At 39.4% G+C, this 21,452-nt stretch overlaps 1 protein-coding gene and 1 long non-coding RNA gene across 2 annotated transcripts in view; both read right to left on the reverse strand.

The window, feature by feature from the left end:
• Positions 1-6,719, reverse strand: part of STAC (SH3 and cysteine rich domain) — an 83,494-nt gene extending 76,775 nt beyond the window's left edge. The window contains exon 1 of the mRNA XM_084511662.1: positions 6,230-6,719. Coding sequence (XP_084367788.1) covers positions 6,230-6,346 — 117 coding nt within the window. The 5' untranslated portion in view covers positions 6,347-6,719. The remainder of the gene's footprint in view (positions 1-6,229) is intronic.
• A 2,348-nt stretch (positions 6,720-9,067) lies between these two features.
• LOC311432992 lies at positions 9,068-21,173 on the reverse strand. The gene is made up of 2 exons (XR_014690471.1): positions 21,011-21,173; positions 9,068-9,786 (listed from the first exon to the last, which is right to left on the reverse strand). It is a non-coding gene; the product is annotated as an uncharacterized lncRNA (long non-coding RNA).
• Positions 21,174-21,452: the final 279 nt, after the last annotated feature.

The raw sequence follows: 21,452 nt of genomic DNA on the forward strand, positions 1-21,452 counted from the left end.
TGAGAGACCTGGGTGTGTTCAGCCTGGAGAAAAGAATACTGAGAGGGGATCTCATCAATGTGTATGAATACTTGAGGTGTGGGAGACAGAGGGATTTGGCCAACCTCTCTTCAGTGGTTTGTGGGGACAGGACAAGGGGTAATGGCCACAAGACAGAGCACAGAAAGTTCCTCACCAACATGCGAAAGAACTTCTTCACAGTGAGGGTGACGGAGCACTGGAACAGGCTGCCCAGGGAGTCTCCTTCTCTGGAGATATTCAAGGCCCATCTGGACGCCTACCTGGGCAGCCTGCTCTAAGGAACTTGTTTGGCAGGGGGGTTGGACCCGATGATCTTTCGAGGTCCCTTCCAACCCTTTCAATTGTGTGGTTCTGTGAAAAATACAATGCTACACAAGCTGGACAGAAATTAAATTAAACTGGAGTTAGAAGGAAGAGGAGAGCAGAGGGCATCTCATAGCCATTGAGATGTCTCAACACCTCATCCATCGTGTCTCAACACCTCATCCAGGTGTTGAGACAGCCTTTCAAAAGAAGTGGCAGTAAATTCTGAATTCAATAGCATTACTTTCTGAAAAAGAGTACAGGGTACAGGGTAACAGGCTGTGATAGTAGGGCTGGACTGTCTTCCAGCTTTGAAGACAACTTGTTTTGTTTCAGTGAAAATTTGCACTTCTTAGTAAATCTTTTTTTTTTTTTTTTTTTAACCACTTCAGAGTTAAGTCAAGTCATCTTTAGTTGTTGAAAGATATTAGACACTTTCTTCATTTTGGCAAAGTAGAAAGTGTGGATGGAAGAGAGTGAAATGACATTTCTGTTTTGCCTTAGATACCTCAATGAGCCTAAGAAATGATCTGACATATATATATCAAAGCAAAAGCAATACCAGAGTGTTTTAATCAGGGAAAGATTAAGAAAGAGAGAAAGGCCAAAATAAATGTAAATGTAAGAACTGCTCAAGAAATTATTGATAGGAACAGAGTATTACTTTCTTGCTCCTAAGGAAATCCTCCTGTACATAATCTGATCTAACACTTCATGAAAAAGTAACACATTAAAATAGTTAAGCTCATTGCTTTCCCTTCGTCTTACCTTCACAGTACATACTCACTGTTTTATGCAGAGGCATGTGGGTAAGATTAAGGAGAACCCTTTTTTTCTTATGCTTCCACAAGATTTTTTAAAGCTGGTTGGGGTTCCTTTGAAGACTGTAGCAGTAGTTTACATACTGAATATTAATCACTAGTATGGAGGGTGAAACACTAACTGTACACCGTACTCCCTGCCTTTTTAAAATATTCATTTATAAAATAAATATTCATTATCCATTATTCATAACCATCCATGGAGCCTCATAAAGTATTAACTATTTAAGTAGGGAAGATCTCTGTGTAACTGCATAGCACAAATCCTACATGATTTAAATCTCACAGAATCCTATTAAAATCCAAAGAGTTTCAAGTTGTTTATGTTAGTTCAGTATCTAATATTAACACCTGGTTTTGAAAATTTACATAAGCAATACTGCTCCACTAGACCAGTAGGACAGGACAAAGTAAGTTCAACCTTTTTGACTGATTTGGGTATATAAATAACTTATGTCTACATCTTGAACTTCAGCACTGTATGGTTTACTTGGTTCACTGCTTTTCAAAAACTTCCATTTTATGTATTATATATCATGTTAGAAAGTACAATTGTGCTACATCTCCTGAATTGTCTTTCCTGAATTTGAAGATAGCCTGCATTTCCCTGAATAGTGTCTGCTGAATAGACCATGTACGGAAGTGTCAGACTGATGGATTCATTTATTTTGTGAAACGTATAGTCCAAATGCCATATTTAATTTGAGTGTTTTTTCTTTTTTTTTTTTTTTCTTTTTTCTTTTTCATTTTTCATCTGTTCAACTTACTTAACAGACCCAAGTGTAAGCAATTTGTCAGGACAATGAAATCATGGTGTGGAGCATTCACACCAAAGATGTATTACTGCAGCACATCACAATTGCAGCTGAAGCTTATAAAAAGTAGATGGAAATGGACAAAGCTGTGAAAGAATATTTGGCCTTCACAGATATCCACTGCTGTCTACAAGTAAGTAACTTCTACATGACAGAATGCTTCCAATAGCAAGGATCATGGCTTGATAACCTTTCTGGGGTGCATGAAAGAACTGGACAGATATTTTACATATTTTAAATGAAACACTAATAGTTTGAAGTCCAGTACTGACCAACCCTTCTGCTGCTAGCTTAAGCAGATGCTCAGGTACCCTTAAAATTTAAAAATGGGAAGGGCATTTTCTAAGATGTAGTCCATTGTCTATGAATACCCCCAGCCATTATTCACAATACAGCAAAAGTGCCTTGACTCACACCTAGAGAGAAATCAGCAGATGGTCTCTTTCCTCTTCTTTGAGAAATGCCAGCTAAATATAAAAAGGATAAAGCTAACAGAGTTGTGTGCCAACTATGCCAAAACATATAAAAATATTGCCAGGTGTATGAATCTTTTCTTTTGACTCATATGTCCCTATATTTTAGTTTTCTTTATTAAACTCCAAGGTACGTGTGCATGTAAGACACATGAGAAATATCTGATCACTGCCACTAGATTTCTGCCTCTATTGCTAACTTAGAGATTGTACCAGTGTGCAGTGTGTCTTTAATTGCTACCAACAAGAAAAAATCTTTCCTTAGGATCCATTAGCTAATGACTTCCTCCCCTGCTAAGTTGTAATTCTACAAAATTGTTTGTCAAACTGGCCATTTGCCTTCTTGGAAGCCAGATGTGAAGGATCCAAACAGGTAGGAGACGTGACTACAAACACATGCATGTAATCGTATTAGCAATTATATGCATTTATATGGTAACCTCATAAAGTTATGTTCTTAATATATTTTAAGTATCCACTCAAGTCATACTTAGGTCTGAAGCAAATATTTTCCAGAGCCAATAAATTAATAAGTTAATTACTAGTTTTGTCGCATTCGTAACCATTCAAGCTCTAGGGTTTTTAGATCAGCAGCAATATATATAATTCTATAGGATGGCCCAGATACAGTGAGTTTACTAGCCTTTGGACATCTGTTTGAAGTTATATTAATAAGACAGTACACTGGAGGTGTTACGTGTAACGTAGCTGAGGACACACAATCCCAAAGACACATTCACAGAATACAACAATATATCTACTACACCACAAGGCAAACATATACTTCTAACGTGTAAATAGGGCCCGGGCAATGTGGTGTACTGAAAGTGCATTTGAATTTCCTCATTCTGAGCAGCTGCACTGAAATTCAGCTGTGAAGATGCTCATGACAAGGAGGACATGCACTGATCTTTCAGCTTTCATCATCTGAGTGTGCTCACCTGTAAATATACTCCTGATCCATAAGAAAAAGCAGTGGGAAGTTTCAGTGTTTATTAAAAGTGAGCTGCTTTCCTGTGGCAGATCTGTGTGACTAATCTTTGAGAGTCATTCCTCACAGTTTCAGCTACTTGTAACAACCTAAAGTTCTGCCTCTCAAACTCATGCTAGTCAGGAATTGCAATATCTCCACTGTATCATCTTTTGAGTACAGTCTGAAGTATGCTAGATAAAACCCTTTTACTGGACTTTTGTACTGTAAGTGACTATCTGATACCATGATCTACTTAAAAAAGACTGGAAGCAAGCTTTCCACATTAATTCAACATTAGTTTTTAAAATTGTCTTTCTGCTGAAATGTTTTCAAATGCATTTTGAAGGTTGGTATTATCCGTGTTGTTTCTGTTTCTATATTTGGAGTCATAATAGTGTTTTGCCACAGAAACAAGTTATTGTGGGGTAATTAGATACTGCACAAAATGTTCTGCAGTAACTGCAGAAGAGAAGAACTTGTTAACCTATGCAACAGAGAAACCTCAAGAAAGGTTAGGCCTCTGTGAATGACAGGATAGTTCCCTCAGCAGGGGACACCATGGGATAAAAACTTGTGCACAGGCTGTTGGCACACACCGATTTATACTTTTGTCAGAGTCTTTAGCTTCTGAAGTATATCAACTCCCTTTGTAAAAAATAATAATAAAAAATAATGTTTTTGTGAAATCATTGAGAATTTTTCCATCCTCCAGTTTACTAGGACCAAAAAAAAAAAAAGAAAGCAATTCTCCTAATGATCTGAGGGCTCTCTTGACTCCATTTATCAAAATAATACAACACATTTTCTTATCTGTAGTTCTAAAATGTGAATACACAGTTTATATGTTTACTTAAAATACCTGTATGCAAGTAATGGTATCAACTACACAGCCACAGATTTTGCCTATTGCAGTATATCACTTGAAATGCTCACAAGACTGAGGAAACTGATGAGAATGTTTGATTATAAACCATTTAGTAGTCTATTTGCTCTCTTGCCAGATGTGCCTAACTTCTTTTGTCATCCTTAAGAGCATGTTCACATGCAGCAAGAAAGATCCCTACATGTAGCACTTCTCCCTCTGTAGATTTAGGATTCCTGCCTGTTCTTTCATTTTGGGCACAGTGCTCTGTCACCCGGTGGGAAAGTCCCTCATGTGAGCAGCATCTCGAGCTCCATATCCACTTGCTTGGCACTGAGTGAAGACTGTAGCTGGGAGCAGAAGGAGCACAGAGCCTTCCAGGCCCTGGACACAGCCCTGCACATGCAGTGCAGTGAAGGCTCCTGTTATTTCTGGGACCTCCCTGGGGGGCTGAGCTTCCCACCAGACAAATAACAACTCAGAGTTCTAGGGAAGTGCTCTCTGCAAAAGATTTAGGTACCCATCAAATGATCCTTTTACAGCCTGGGATTGAAACCATAATCCATTTACTTTTCATTTCCCACTAACCAGGGAGACTGCAGCAGCGTATATGTAAATATGTATATGTAAATACCAGTAGTGCCAAGTGTGTATGGTGAACAGTGTGAATAGGTAATGCTATTGTTGCTGGGAGAGCTCTTTTCTTTTACAGAGGCTGTTTTGTATAGGGAATACCTTAGCTATCCTCCTTGGAGTACAGCATCTTAAAAAAATCCCAAAGCCCACGTCAGAACTCTTCACACAGAGACTCTTGCAACTCGTGCTCCGGAAACCTAGTTGTAACTGTGGAATAACCTTCCACAGCCTTCCTATATTAGAAGGCTGTGGATGTAGGAGCAGCCTTCCTACATTAGACCCAGGCAGCCAGTACCTTCAAACACGGGCCAACACAAACCTTCCCTGTCAGGCTGTTTTGCTCATACGGTGCTTCCTAAGGCTCTAATCAGCTGTAAGCTCTTAGTGACAAGGACCTCCCTATTCTTACATGTTTACCCAGCACACAGCATCACTGTGGAAGCCTACAGGAAGATCTAGCAGGTGCTATCATGGTATCAATCATAAGTAGGAAGCAGAGAATAAGTAAAAGTCCATTATCCAGAAAAGCCGCAGAGAACATTCATTATCTAAGATTCATACTTTTCTCCATTTACCCCTCTATCTTCCAAGTCACATACTGGCAGACAGAAAAACTTTTCACGTGCAAGTCAATTAAAAATTGAGGTCATGCCGTCTGAGCTGGATGTTGGTTTTCAGTAAGGTAAATTGAACCACATTTAGTGATCAATACATAAAAGGCTGGGGGAAAAAAATCATTTTCCAGGTAGTGTACATAATGACTCTTGTGCCAAAACTGCCTCTTATATCCCATTTCAACTGCTGGCTTGTTAAACAGTGAAAGTTCACCGATGGGTCTGCCAGAATAGATGAGGCAGGTGAAACATCCCAAGCCCCCAACAAAATTCTCCTCTCCACACCTGTGAGAAAATCAATCTTTCCAACTATGAACAAAACCCTTTAAGCGATCTGATGCTCAGTGTGAAAATAACTAAAATCATCTGTTGGCATCGATCCCTACCCTGAACCCCATTACTCCTCCCAGGTCATTTGAGTACTAAGAAGGTGAAAAATACAAACCAAATTCCGCAGACACAAACATCTCAAAAGGCAAATGTTTTTCCAGTTCAGAACCCTGAGCCTCCCAGGTGACAGGGAGAATTCAGAAGTCAGAAGTAGGAGTGTCAGAGCAGGCACCGCAATCAGAGGTGGCTCACAGCACTCTACTGCTGATCCTAGCAAAGAGCTGCAAATAAAAATCAAAGCAACACATCTCTTTTCAAAACAAGGGAAGAGTTAAAAAAAAAAAATAAAAAGGAAAAGAAAACATCTAATTCTTCAAGTACCTTTGATTCCTGGCTGGTGGTTGATGCTGGAGAGGGGGGCTGCTCTGTGCTCTCCACTTCCTTCTCTTTGTCCACGCTATCCACGCTGACTTCAGTCATGCTGCTCGGAGGAATCATTTTACCTCTAAAACACTGCGACTATCAGGAAAAAGGGCTACAGACCTTTCTTGCTTTTTTTTTTCATTTAATGTCCTCTTTCTTCTCTGCTCTTCTTGAGCAAATGAACTCCAACCACTCAGTTTCACTACATTTACAAGAGCAGAATTCTCTGGATTTTCTTTTTTCCCTTATCCTCCTCCTCCTTCCCCCCCCTCCCCTTCTCTATGCAATTCTGCTGCGAGGGGAGCAAGTTATTGATGGCTCCATAGGGCAGTAGTGTGCCTGCTTCTCTCCTTTCCCCGATCCTCCTCTCCTCTGTGTGAAGCCTGGAGGTGTAGAGCAGAGTCGTGACTGTCAGCCCTGCGATCAGATGGGAGTGAGGCGAAGCAGAAAGCCCCAGCCATGCACATACACGGGGCACTGGAGGGAGGAGTTATATTTCTAATGCTTTGAATAGCTTTGGGGAGCATGTGCTGTCATAGTAGTGAAAGAAAGTAATGTGTGCATGCGCGCACACACACACACAATACGCACACACACAGGCAGGCAGGGTACATGAGGTTTGGCAGCGTTTTACCTTTTAATTACGCTGAAGAAGGCAGAGTTTTAAGGGCAGCTTTATATTCTCATAAATCTGGTGATTTCCCCAAGAAGGGCTCTGGAAACTGAGAAGAAAAATTACTCTCTCTTTACTTTGTCCCAGAGAAGATTATTAAGAATCCTAACTACTGATGTCTCTAAAACACCCACCCTGCCTTACACCCCGAGCAAGTGACAGGACACAGGCAGGGGAGAGGCACCTGTGGCTCCATGTGCTTTTTCTCCCCTCTAGGGCAGAGGAGCCCTGCTCTGAGCCATGCACATGCAACCATGGTCAGCCTGAGCTCCTGCCACTGTGTGAATCCTGTACCTGTAGGTTGTCATAGTGATAACACTCGATCAGGCTGCAACAGAGCAGAGGCAGCTGTCGGGAAGGGCCTGCCAGCATTCCCCAGTGCCATCTTTCCCAAGGATGCGGTGCCCAAAGTTGTGCTTGGGGGACTGCAGTAATGCTGGCAGAAGGTCAGCACGACTTTGCTGGCTGGCTCAGATCTTGTCTTGGATTTGAATCAGCTGCCTGTCAGCTCTCTTCCCCACTGACTTAAGGTCTGCATGGTGAAAGGTTAAATAGATTTGCTCCCCACCAGATGTATGTTTTGCAGAGCAGGAGACACTCTGTATGGCTGCTGGAGATGCCTCTTTATGTTTCCTTTGAAGAAAAAAGGAAAAAGTAACCCAAATGTGTTTCTAATAAGCAGTGCTTATATCCCTTAAAGTGAGAAGGAAAAAAAAAAATCTTGCTTAGTAGATTTTTCTTGGAGATACAGGTAAAGGTGTTCGGAGATGATTTGCTGACATCTGGGCCAGATAGGAGTTTCAGGACCTTGTCAGCTCTGGGAGAAGGTACCAGATTCCCTTCTAGTCCCATCCCTTAGAAACACAATTGCTACCTGGGGCTGCCTTGCAGGTCTCCTCTGCCCCCAAATGATCCATGGGTGAAAGTGAAGCAGTTTATCAAGACAGGGATTGTACAGATGAAAGCCTGAGCAGAAAGTGCCCTGCAGCCTCTGTATTCTTTGTAACTATGCAGAAACCAGGTAAAAAAAAAAAAAAAAAAGACTTTCTTTGAATCTCTGGTGAATTTTTAGGACTGGCAGTTAGATGGGGAAAAAAGCCTTTTTCTTTGAAATAGAACATATAAGATACCGAAATCTTTAACAGACAATAAACATGAAATACCGCAATACTATTTGTACCACCACTTCAGAGCAAAAGCTCATCTTAGGAGTCTGCCAGCAAAACCCATTACTTGGCCTGTAGTCGCTAACACCATTACAGGGATTAAAATAAGAACACAGGTTGCTGTTGAGGCAGCTTCAGTGGCAACTGAGATTGAAGCAAGGAAACACAGAGTTTGGAGGGGCAGATTTGGCAGGTGAAGGAATTGATTTCCAAGGCTTTGATTTCTAAAATACAGCAAAGTCTTAGACTGCTCTCTTTAGAGCAAGAGGAATTCTCTAGGCACAAGTCTCACATCTTCTTCCCACTAAGTGAGATTTAGGTGCTGCTGTACAATCAGCCTCCTAGCAATGAGGAGGGACCGGGCAGAGTCACAATTTGGGAGAATTAGCGTAGCTGCAGGCAACAGAGATCTTGGCAGGGCAACAGCAAATGAATACTCCAGCTCTGGCAGTGGTGTCCTTCCCTGATGTTCCAGCCCAGACAGAGCAAGGGCATGGGGTCTGCCTGCTGCAAGGTTTGCTCTATGTGTCCAGCAGTGGAACAGGTGAGAATCACAAAACTATTTTTCATTCATGTCCCCAGCAGTGCCAAGAAACAGTTTTTTCTGCCAAGAGGCTCAAAAGCACTTTCTTATGGTGAACTTATAGGCCACATCTGAAATAGGCCTGGAAAGGCTGGTTAATAGTTAATGCTCTAAGTGTTGTAAAATCCTGTATATATTTTGTATGAAAAGCTTGTAACGTCATGACTATGTAAGTGACTGTCATACCACTCTCTACTCCCCCCCCCCCTTTTTTTTTTGTTTTACCAAATTAGTACTGACACCTGCTGCACTCCCTCTCTTCTCCCAATTACTCACTTGTCAACCACGACTGATCTGTCAGTTTCTTGACAATTAGCCTTGGAAAGATGAGTCAAACCTAAAATCTTACCAAAAAAGCAAAAAGGGAAAGAAGCTGGATTTCTTACATTTTTATTTCCTTCCACAAAAACTGACTATTGAAAATAAAATATTCAGTATAACAAAACAGACTGATCAAATTAGATGAGCCTACATCTCCCGCTCTCTCCCACGCTTCACTCTTGAGAAGTTGGACTTGTGATTAGTGCCGATCAGTCTCTAAGTGAAGGTACTCAGCGGAAGTATGAGCACTGCAGCACAGTGCTAAACAAGAGGAAATTGAACAGATTCTCTAGTGAAGAGATGAGTGTAGATTTCTGGAGTGGGGAAGGGAAATTTGGATGAATAAAATATGAGAATGGATTCTCAGCCCCCAGCTGAAGTTGTTGCACTGTGTAAAGGCACTTGAATGCTGCCTGGAGTCACCATCAAGCACTCTCTTGTTGGGTGGTGCAAAACTGAGTTCATCCTCCTTCCTGCCTCCAGGCCACACACATGAAGGTGACAGGGTATGATGCAGAGCTCTCCTCTGTGCTGGGACTCCAGCTGTTCTTCTTGAGTACTGTCTGTAGTCCGCGCAATCAGAGCATCCAAAAGACTCCTGGCACCAGGAATACATACTCTGATTATTAATACACACTGCTGTACTGCCAAGTCCTACCTGCTGTAGAGCTCCACAGTGGCAAGATTAAGTTGCTGTAGGTGTTTTGGCCCATGCCATGTTCTTTCACCTTCTTCTGGTGCAGATGTTCCTCTGATATATTTAAGCACCTTTCTGCAAAAGAGTTACATGAGCACAGCTGGATTTCTCTAAGAGGAAAGTTATGAAGTCAGCACTTATCAAAAAATGTTATAACTGATTAGACACCCCAGGCATTTACTAGAGAAAAATACTAAGGATAAAGGAGAGAGGAAACTACAGGTATAATTATTTACTGCCTGGTGCATAAACCAGCTCATAGTCCTGAGCAAAATGGGTATAAGGTTGCTTATAGAGACGATACTGATAAACAACACTTTTAAACCACTACGTTCTGCTCTCTAGGAATAGACAAAGCAGGGAGGAATCAGGATGTCTGCCACTAAAGCACAGCCCTAAAAGGGAAGAGGATTGCAGTCTACTGAGAGTCCAAGTGGTTGCAGACTGAGTGCCATAGAAAACCATTAGACATGGAAAAAAGGATATCATTCTGGTACTTGCAGTACAACTTTATCATCCTCTCTCTAAGTCACTCAGTTCAATTTGTGAATGTTCCAGGTGAGAACTTGTAGCTTCATTTCTTATTCCATCCAATTTTGTCTTTGTGGAAACTGGCAACAGGATACCCATCCAGCACCATTTGCGATGGGAATTTTACTTTTGGCATAGTGCATTTGGCCAGACATATCAGCGGACATGTTCACTAGGCTGTACTCTCAAACATTCACTATTGCCCACAGCTGGCTACTAGACTGCAAAGACCAGACCATTGCTTTAGCAGAGAATTTGCCTGTGTTTCCAAGTAACAGGCTTGTGGGAACTTATCCACCAGAAAACATTGTATCCACAGAGATAACAGTATTAAAATAGCATCAGGTGGCTGTTTTTTGTTCCTCCCCCCCCCCCCCCCCCTTATTTTGTTTTGGTTGTAGCCACATACCCCTTGTTTTTGTTTGCTATGGGTAGAATCTTGGCAGCTCATCAAGCAGCTAACATAGCAACAACCCTTCCCACACCCCAGGATTTCATTTATCAAAATGCCATCCAAGGGAAGGGCTACAGTCACCAGCTCATCAACCTGAAAGCAGAAGCCAGTCAATGCTCTGAAAGCATTCACGGTACTAATGGGATAATGTAGACTTGTACTTTGACTAAAACGATCTCAAAGTACTTTTTGGAGTTAAAGTAGTAAGCCTCCCACTGTTCCCAGGAGTGCTTATAATGTAACAATGGAGTAACAATAGAGGAAGCCAAACCAACAGATTTGTGCTTGTGCTTAAGTGTGAGATAAACAGAACCTCTGCCTGAACATTAATTTCAAAACCCATCTTTCTCTCCATCCATGGCAATGCTACAGGGAGCATTGCAGAGACCACAATGCAGCTTGGGCAACTTGAATCTATCTTTCAGAGAGATTATGATGAGATTGAAATACTGCTACCCTGCCATCTAGTTCAAGAAAATGAAGAATGCTGCATCCTCTTGTGACAGCAAGAAAAGTTTGAGAAGCGAAGAAGAGGATGTAATTATAAAAGATGGAATTTAGCCAAGATACATCATGTAATATGTTCAGTCTTACAAAAAGCATTGAGGTACCTTTAAATAACTAGCAACAGTCCCAACCTGATTTTACATCTTTGCTAGCAGTGTGATTCCTTCTCTCTTTTTATAGGAATGTGATATAAAAAGAGGCCCATGGAATCAGTAGCACCACTTCCTGCAACTCACAGATATTTGTAGAAATTCCTGGCATTTAATAGCCATCTACTGACTTGGTCTAATATGACTGTAGCGGGAATGCCCTCATCCAGTTCAAAGGGTTGCTGTGGTGGTGATTCAGCTATGCAAGCACAGTGTACTAAATCCTTTCAGGGTATCTGTGCTCCAAATATTTAAAGAAGTAACAAAGTTACGATAATTAATATCTCCTCCTTTTTTTCTGGACTCTGCTTTAACCTCACCCCTGTTCTCCAGGATGAAAGGCCTCATAGAATATAAGACTCTTCCTGATTACCGTCGGTACAACTCAGAAGACTCTCATATAAACCCAGCCAGCTCTACGTACTTCTTCTTCTCAGCTGGTTCCAGGGTGGGGTGGGAGGAAATCCCAACAGGGTCACCATCCTGGATCTTGGGCCTTTTTTTTTTTTTTTTTTTTTTTCCCTGAGTAGCTTTCAGTAGGAAGGAGCTTTCTGTCATCTTTCTTTCCTAGATCTCCTCCAACCTGAATTCTCCCTGAAATTTCCTTGTCCAATTGTCATCCTTTTCAGGTATGAGCTGAGTATTACAGCTCACAGGGCTTCACTGTATTTGTCTCAGGTACCTGCTTGTTACATCACTCTGGTATAGAAGAGTGTATTATAAAGAGCTAGTTCTTAACTGATGCCAGTGAAAATGAGCTTAGAGCAAAATTTTGCTTAGAATATAAACAGAATCCAAAACAAGATCTGCCTCAAACATCCCCAGCATAGCTAGTGGTGAACACATGGATTTTTTTTTTTTTTTTTTTTTTTTTGTTGTTTCTACAGATATCTTATGGCTACGCACCAATTTTAAAAAGGCTGTGCATGCACAGAATTTTCTGTCTTAGGTAGTTATAGCATGTCTGTCACTGTAATATTTAGGCACAAACATATATGCTGAATGCAAGATAAACCTCCCTGTCTACTGCAAATCTGCAACAGTTGCGCTATCATATTTTGCGTTGAAAGAAAATAGGATTTCTTAACGTGCCAATGACCTCTGTCAAAAAAGCAGGACTTTTCTACAGTGTCAGAACTCAGTTACACGCAGCAAATCTTTAAGTGCCTCTGGACCTGGTAGGATGAAAGGCTTCACAGAAATATCAGAAATTATCATTGTCAAGATTAACGTTCCACTCTATCTAATTAGTGCATGTGTCAAATGGAATAGGAGTGTGTTTGATGAGTGTTGCCCACTGTTATGTAAGTTATTGTAATGATCTATACAGTTCTTAAACAAGAATAAAGAAAATGTTCAGCCTATTATAAACTGAATTGGAAAGCAAATACATTACAACCCAAATATATTGTTTTTGTTTCTTGAATCTTGATAAGATGCAAAACTTGAAAGATATTGATGGAAGATGGGCTATGTTTTCTCTACATAGATTAAAAATGTTGAAAATTAAAATGTGAAGTAAAATGTAATAATTAAGTTTCCAAAAAAAAGGTAAATCTTAAAAACACTGCAAGAGGTTATCTGCAATATTTTGTATTATTTTAAAGTAACGAAAACTCTTATAATTCAGTGCAAAATGATAGTAGGAGGGCAGATATGATCAGTACTCTGATTCTATCAAATATAATCAGTACCTTTTTAGAAGGGCTGTGAAAGGTCAATTTACAAAGGAAAAAAAAAATCAGGTCTCACTATTATGCCTAGAAACAGTTAAAAAAAACACTAAGCATTTTAGCTGAGAACCTTTCCAACCAGATCTCTTGATAGATATACCATCATTTTTTTGAAGCACTCCAGTTCATACAATAGTTGTAATTTGTTGCTTGAAGCAATAGGAAAGACTATAATCACTTGCTGCCATTTGAAATCTCAACACAGAGCTTTTTGGAGTCACTGCTCCTTTTATAAGTAAATTTCATTGCCTCATTATCCAAAGGGGTCAAGTCCAGCTGCAACAACAAAGAATTTCATGAGGAAAGGCAGTCAAGATTTTTAGAAGTGCAAACATCAGAAAAGAAGAGAAATAAAAGGAAAAAAAAAAAGTGGAACATTTTTCAAAGTATGAATGACTTTACTTTCCAAATTCCTAATTATTTCTATTCTTTCTTGGATAAAAGAAAGGCAAAAGCAAACAACAACAACAACAAACCACAAACAAACACAAAAAACAATTAAGGTTTTATTTTGTTAGTCATATCGCCTGCAGTAACACCTTGCCATACATGTAATTCTGATGTCTCAGAGTGGCTGTTCAGGCAGAAAAGGATTGCACATTAGACCCAGTGAAGAGCTTTCCACAGAATGGGTTACCTCAATTTCAAATGAACAATAACTGAACTCTGTGGTTTTAGACTGAGTAAGCAGGATCACAGAATGATTTTGGTTGGAAGGGACCTTAAAGATCACCCAGTTCCAAAACCCTGCCATGGGCAGGGACACCTGCCACCAGACCAGGTTGCCCAAAGCCCCATCCAGCCTGGCCTTGAGCACCTCTGGGACTGGGGCATCCACAGCTTCTCTGGGTAACCTGTACCAGTGCCTCATTGCCCTCTCAGTAAATAATTTATTCCTTAGATCTAAACTCAGCGTTCTCTCTTTTAGTTTAAAGCCATTACCCCTTGTCCTATCGCTACATTCCCTGACAAAGAGTCCCTCCCCAGCTTTCCTGCAGGCCCCCTTTAGGTACTGTAATGCCACTATAAGGTCTTCTTAAGGCCTTCTTTTCTCCAGGCTGAACAAACCCAACTCCCTCAGCCTGTCTTTATAGGACAGATGCTTCAGCCCCTTGATCATCTCTGTTGCCCTCCTTTGGACTCATTCTAATAATTCCACATCCTTCTTGTCCTGGAGTCCCCAGAGCTGAACGCAGGATACTGAATTATGTTGTAGATTTATTCATATGATTGGTCAAATTGATTTTAGCAAGATTATTCAGCCAATTAGATTACAGAAGTGATGATTTAGCTCATATATTTATGTATCATTTTAAAGTTCTGTTTCCATTTTGTAGTCCATATACTGCCTTTTTTTTTTTTTTTTACTGGAACATGAGGAAAGAAAAGACTAACGAGCAAAGAGCATGAGGATAGCTGAAACCTAGAGGAAAAGCAAGTTATTCCACTTTCCTAGGAAAGACTAATATTTAGGATGCTTTAATTTAGCCAAAAGCAGAACTAACAGCAAGGCACAAGTGGTTTGACTTTTAGGGGACTGACAATTAAAGGAATAAGGTATTTATAGTACAAGAAGTAGCCATCATCACATAATGCAAGGGATTGTTTCAAACTGGGGCATTCTTCTGAGATCTCAGAGAGAAGGAAATCCAGTGGATGTGGTAATCCAAATGATCAGAACATTCAAGAGGCACAAACACTAGGAAGATATAACATCAGTCAAAAAAGGATTTTGATTCATAAGATAATACGAAAAGGAAAGTATTATCAATCAAGCTGCAATACAACAGAAGAGATTCTCTTTCCAAGTGAATGTGACCAGCTCTCAAACATGAACTCATATGAATACACAAAGCTTATACCTAAACTCTTAGGTGAAGAATAGAGCTTTTCAGGTTCTATTTTTCAGTCCTGCTATTTTGAGTTTTTACAGCACTTAGGATCTTCCTTTGCTTTCTGGCTTGTCTTGGGTATTACAGTAAAAAAAAAAAATCATTTAACATAGTGGATGCATGTCTGCTCAATCCCAGGAGCACTGTAAATCTAACTTGTGAAACATTTGGCTGTGTTCAAAGACCTTATCATCAAAATTTTGCTTTCCCTTCTCCCCCACACTCTCAGCTTGCTGTGATAAATGAAATCCTGCTTTTATGCACTGACCATCAGAAACTAGAGGAGGAGGTATTCAAGCATTTTAGCAATGAAAAATAAACCCACAATCATTTTCATGATTGAAATATTTGAAATATTTTCATATGACTGAAATATTGAAAAAAAAGACATCAAATAAGTAGAAGCTAAACACTAGATATTTATATATATATAAATGTATATATGTTCTTATGCTGCATACTTAGCTATAATATAATAATGGCTTCACATATTGCAGAAACATTGAGTGATAGACAATACTAGGCAGAAGTGCTCAGGAAAGATGGGGAAAAGATCACTGCAGCAAGGACTCCATACATCAAAAGAAACAGTACAGAGAATGATCCAATTTGGAAAAAAAATAGTTGCTGTGTATTTGTGTGACCACCTAGTAAGAGCTTTGTGTAGCAAATCTATTTTTGTCTTCCACACAGAGAAGAAAAGAATGTGTGGAAATGTGAATGACATGTTTTAACTGCAGATTGTTGGTAAAGCTTTTGGCTTTACAGAGGTGTATTTTTAATCCTGTTGCAGCTAGTGGATTTATAAGGATACTTGCAGTACATCTTAAAAGCAGTTTCTCCATCAACTGAAATACTCTGTCCTCAAATCTCCATGGGTGGGATTTTCAAAAATGCATCATGGGGCTTTATCTTCTTCCAGAGATGTGAAAACTGCCTTCCTTTGACCCAGACAAAACAGTTGGACCATAACCAAGCAGTTAGCAGAAATCCCTACCACTATGCTTGTACAGAAAGGTTTAGATATATTTTACTTGTTACTATTTCTCTTACTACTAGGCACCTAGAAATTACACCTGGATCATATGCTCAAGAAAAAAATAAAAATAATCTGGTGCTGGATTCACTCACCTTACGTTCGTATTTAAAAAAAAAAAAAAAAGTAATGATTGAAAGCTTTATCCCACTGAACCTGAATTTTATCTAATCTAAATGTAAGAAGGAAGTTGATAGTAGAGTCAAATACATGATAGTAAAGCAGCTAAAAAAATAACCATTTTTTTTCCAAGTCCTTTATTGTCAGATGTTGTTTGCTTAGCAGCTGGTAAATAGGCTATCAAAAAAGACACGGGGACAGTTTTCCAAAAGACATGAATGACACCAGGGCATCAAACTTTGGTTAACCAAAGACAGATAAAGTTAACTTTTTAGAGAGAATTCTAGTAGTATAAGAGAACATATCTCTCTCCCATCTAGGGAGGCACTTTGAGAATTACAGTAATAGCTTCTGTGCCAATTCTATAAAACACCATTCCTGAGCAACATAGCTTTGCATGTGAAGTTTCAGTCATATTATACTACTGACAAGGGGAAGACATTCACATTCAACTTCCAAGAGACTAAATGTTTTTAAAGAGAATTATCTTAAAGGAGAATTTTGAAGATGCATGCAAAATGCTGGGACCACTGAAATCAGTAAATGGTCCCAGGATTTCACCCCTGCAACCAAATACAGACGGTTCCAGATAAGGATGTCTGGTGAGATATCTGTGGGAATAAAATGATTCTGAAAAAACAGGCCAACACAGTTATCTGGCAAACAGATCAGACGGTGCTATTATAGTCAGCAGGCAAACCACTTTCCCTGTTAATTATATGCATCTAGTATCAGAGAGCTAATTATCCAAGAAAAAATTAAAATTCCTAAAAGAGCAAAGAAATGAAAAAATGGAATACAGACAAACATCCCTAATGTTTTCACTCATGACAATCTTAGCCTCAGAGATCAGCATCAATTTTGACTGTGCTTTAACCTTTTTATTTTTTTTCCCTTCAAATAGCATGAAAAAAAGAAAAAAAAAAAAAGTTCTGTATATATAACTTTCAAATATTTACTGCCTTCCAGCACTTCTTGTACCACTTGATTATACTGAATTACCCTGATTATTTCTCTTTTTCTGTCACTGAGAGAGAAAGATCCCTGAAAACAAAAACTTACTTTGGAAAATACAGTTTTACACCAGTAATTTCACCTTTGAGAAGACTGGTCATAAATTCCTAGAGCCACGAAGTAGACCAATAGCTATTTTGTTATGTATTTAATCTCATCAGTTGTGTTCATTATATAAAACAGAAATTAATGTTGGAGTGAAATTCCTTCCTGAAAATGTAAGTTTTCTCTGAATACATATACGTTTTATAGCCTATTTCACATAACACCCCTGCTCAAAAAAAAAAAAAAAAAAAAAAAAAGTGGAGGAGCTATCTGATAGCCAATATCTAGACCTCTTTCCATTCCATCTATGGAAAGAGGATTCCACCTATGTCCACTGAAATAGCTATGAGTCAAGACACTATGGGACTATGCTCTTCATACTGTTTTCCTTTAAAAACAGCACTTTTTACTATTTATACAAATAATAAGACCAGAAAACAAGATAAGCTGGAAACTCAAGTTGCATCTGAAGACACATTTAGAAGTTACATTTTGATAGCTCTTAAACGTTGTTTTTAGATCAAGCCTAAAACCCCCATTCTCGACCTTCAACTTCACTACTGCCAGAGGGTATAATATGAGCTGAAGGCAAATTTACAGAAGAATACACCAAAAGGAAGAATAAGTATTATCTTGGCATTACAGAAACTATATTAAACTATATCACCTGGGACCACAGAAGAGACACAGGTTAATGGAATTGTTGCTCTCATTTTGTAAAAGTCTACCCATGTGGGAGCAACTTGACAAAATATCTGTTACTATTTTAAATGACAAAACCGAACCAATTCGTCTTAGGTGTCAGACATCCCTACTCAAAAAGGACAATTCCTGGTTTTAGGAATTGTCCTTTCCTATTTTCTGTAGATTTTCTTTTAATCTGTCTCATAAAGATGTGTAACTATTCCAATGAATTTCATCACAGTTTAAAAGCGCTGTCCTCATTTCTGCTTCAAGGGCTCTTCTTAATTCCTTTCAAATGTTACATGTTAGTTCAAGAAACAAAGATTTTCTGTTTTACCTAGTAACCTTCATTATCAACTCATATTCTATTATCACTCCCGGACAAGTAAATGATTTATATATTCCTTACAGGGCTAGCTTTGATATTGGAGGACTGATCTAACAAACAGATTGTCAAGGCTCTCCAACAAATTCACTATATTATTGTTTTATTCTGAGAATACCTCTATACTCTAATCTCTAGTAGGATTTATTGCCAGATGCAGAAACGCAATGCTTATCAGATGAAGCAGTGTTGTAACCAGCCAGATAGGTTTTCCCAACATGAAGGAGGTGAGTTGTTGCTCAGTGAGAGCACTTCTGGTGTCTTGATATTTACTGCAGACCCGGTAGGGAGCCACCAACAGTAAGGCTTCTGGGGGACAGGTCTGAAAGTATCTGAACATGCCCATTCAAGCTGCAGCAAGAGGATCTTCCATTCTTCCCCAGGTGGGGAAGGAAAATGTGGAATTATAGAGTAATTAGTCTACACAAAATCTGTACGCCTGTATTCACACCATGTAGACTTGGAAGTGGGATGCAGGCAGGTTTCACAACACATTGGGGAGAAAGGTAGGGTTTGGTCATTGATTTGCTGCCTCCTTGGATGTATTTTTCTACTGAGCTGAGAGGAAAAACTGCCCACTATTTATCAGAAATGAATGCCTATCCACCGTAGACTCACCGGTCACTGTGTCTTGATGCTAGCATGAAGGTCTGTTGTTTAAACTGAAAAGAAATGTTTTTTTGTTCACTCCTAAATTTCTAAATCAACAATGAAAAGTATATTAAGTATCATATCAATGTTTATTGAGCCTTTTCTAAGCCCACCTTTTCCATTGTAAAGCTTCAGTCATGTTGGCATGAAGATATTCAGCAATATGCTCTAAATACTAATACCTATATATCTAGTTATTGAATCATCAAACATCTCCTAATTCCCCCACTCTTAGACCAATGTAAACTACGCTCTCCCACCCAGAGTATACCTTAGCCTTTCATTGGAATAGTTGTACATAATTTCTCCTGTCTCTTCAGACAAAGCTGTACAGTGTTTATCATTTATGGCGTGGCTAAAGCCTTTCAGATCTGTGAGTCATTAGACCTTGGTCAAACTATGTGAGCTCACGTAAGAACAACATGAAGTGTGCTTGTAGAAATGCTTTGCTCGCTTATCTGTTGTACTTCACATAAGCCTTTTTCTAGGCAAATAGTCATGAGCAATGGTCTTTCTACAAAAGGAGGGAATTCACTGGGTATACCATTTTCAAATGAGCTTTTCTTTCTGAATGTAAAATTCTTACTGGATGTGAACTCTACATACCGATGCATATTTGAAATGGAAAATGTATCAAATGGAGCAGAGTGCTGCAGCTGCATGAGCTTCTTGTGTCCCAGATTTGTACAATTTGATACATATATATATTTAAATCCCTTACTATCTTGCTCTTTTACCCTTACTCATCCTTAAGAATTCGCATCTTGGCTGGAATGTGGGGTTTGGGTTTAGTCTTGCTGATACGTGAATGGTGGATTTCACCGCAGTGTTTTCAAAGCTGATGACAGCACCTGAAACTTTCACAGCAGAATATCCTATTATGAAACACTTTCACATGCAATCAAATGAAACTGCAAAACGTGTCTGATTTTGATGTCAATCTGTCAGGTGGTTCATCTATTTCAAAGGAAAGTGATTTCAGCAAACTTTGATGTACTTGATATTAGGAGTGCCTTAGCTTTAAAACAAAACAAAACAACAAAAAAAAACACAAACAAAAGCAAACAAACAAAAAACAAACCACAAAACTTGAATACAGTAGAGCACCTGATAGATCTAGGTTTCCAGACATTTAGAACCATTTCCCTTATAAGGGTCAACAAAAAGAACATTTACCCATACTAAATTTAATATTGTCACATGAATGCTGTGTAACTGCTTGTCAAAGTCAGCAAATAATTTAAAGGCTGCATTGTAAGACCTACATTTTCTTTGTTAGTAGGGTACTCCCACATTTAGGAGAATATTAAACATTAAAATATATACATATGAACGCTGCAAAGGCATGGTGTGCTGTACTAATTGTTTTGATCACAATAATTACAGCAAACAAAATTAGCTCCTGGACCACAACTACAGAGTGAATAAATCTCACCAGTCTAAACATCTCAAAGTTTGGAATTGAAAAAGACAAACATACATCTGAATTGTGCTTCTCACAGTGCAGCCTTCTCCCCTCTGTTTCCCTCTTGATTTTGCAGCCTATTAATCAGACAATTCATCTCAGTCACATCCCTATCGCATCTTTCTCTCTGCTCCAGTGCAACTCACCAAGTGTAGCCTCTTCACATGTTTTCACATTGATGATACTACAAAATTTATACCTTATGCAACACTGGAAGCTGCATTTCTAGGGTCAGTGGTCTTAGGCAAGTGTCTCAGTCACTAGAATAGAATTGAATGGAAGCACTAAATTATGAAATGTCTGCAAGAACTGGGGTCCAAAACTGCATCTGATGTGGCCTCTCTCAGTCTCTGAAACAAACACAGTCCACACAGGCATACCTTCTATACAGATTTAAAGCAATTTGAGATGGCCCTGCTACCATCTACCAATGACAAGCCAGTTTAAACAGCACACCCTAATCTCCATGTACTGATTGATGTTTTGTGAGTCTCTCCAAGTCCTTAACCTGCAAATTCTCCACCCACTTTTTCCCTCAAAACAGCCCCAACCTAAAACTATGACCTCTGTATATGTGTGATACAGCTTACCCACAGCACGTCAACAGGACGGGCTTTACTTCTTTGGCATTACCTTAGGCATTCAGCCTCAATTCTGTCCAGAAAAGCAGCTCGTGAGGGATGTCAGTAAAGGTTCATTTAATGCAAGGCAAAAACAGTTAGAAATCAGGACACTGAGCCAAACATGTTTCTCAATCAGGTTGGCTTGGTGCTGTGAACCAATCAGCCTAATTAGGCAGTCATGATGAGGAGCGACTGTCCTCTCTAGAAACACCCAACTGTGTATGGAGCTGGCAAGGATAATTAGCCCTTTATCAGAGAGCTCTGAAAGAAGCAACACATTAGCACGGTGATTACCACCGAATGACACCCAGGTGCAGAGAGTTGTGTAGCTGTGTATATGGTACTGGGGAATTTTAAGCCTGTCATGAAACTGCTCTAATAGCTAGGTTCTCTAAGAAAAGATATAAAGAAGACTGAAGGATGGATGTACATTCTAGCAGAATTAATCAAGA

This window comes from Aythya ferina (genome assembly GCF_964211825.1).
Source record: "Aythya ferina genome assembly, chromosome: 2".
In the NCBI taxonomy this organism is placed as follows: Eukaryota; Metazoa; Chordata; class Aves; order Anseriformes; family Anatidae; genus Aythya; species Aythya ferina.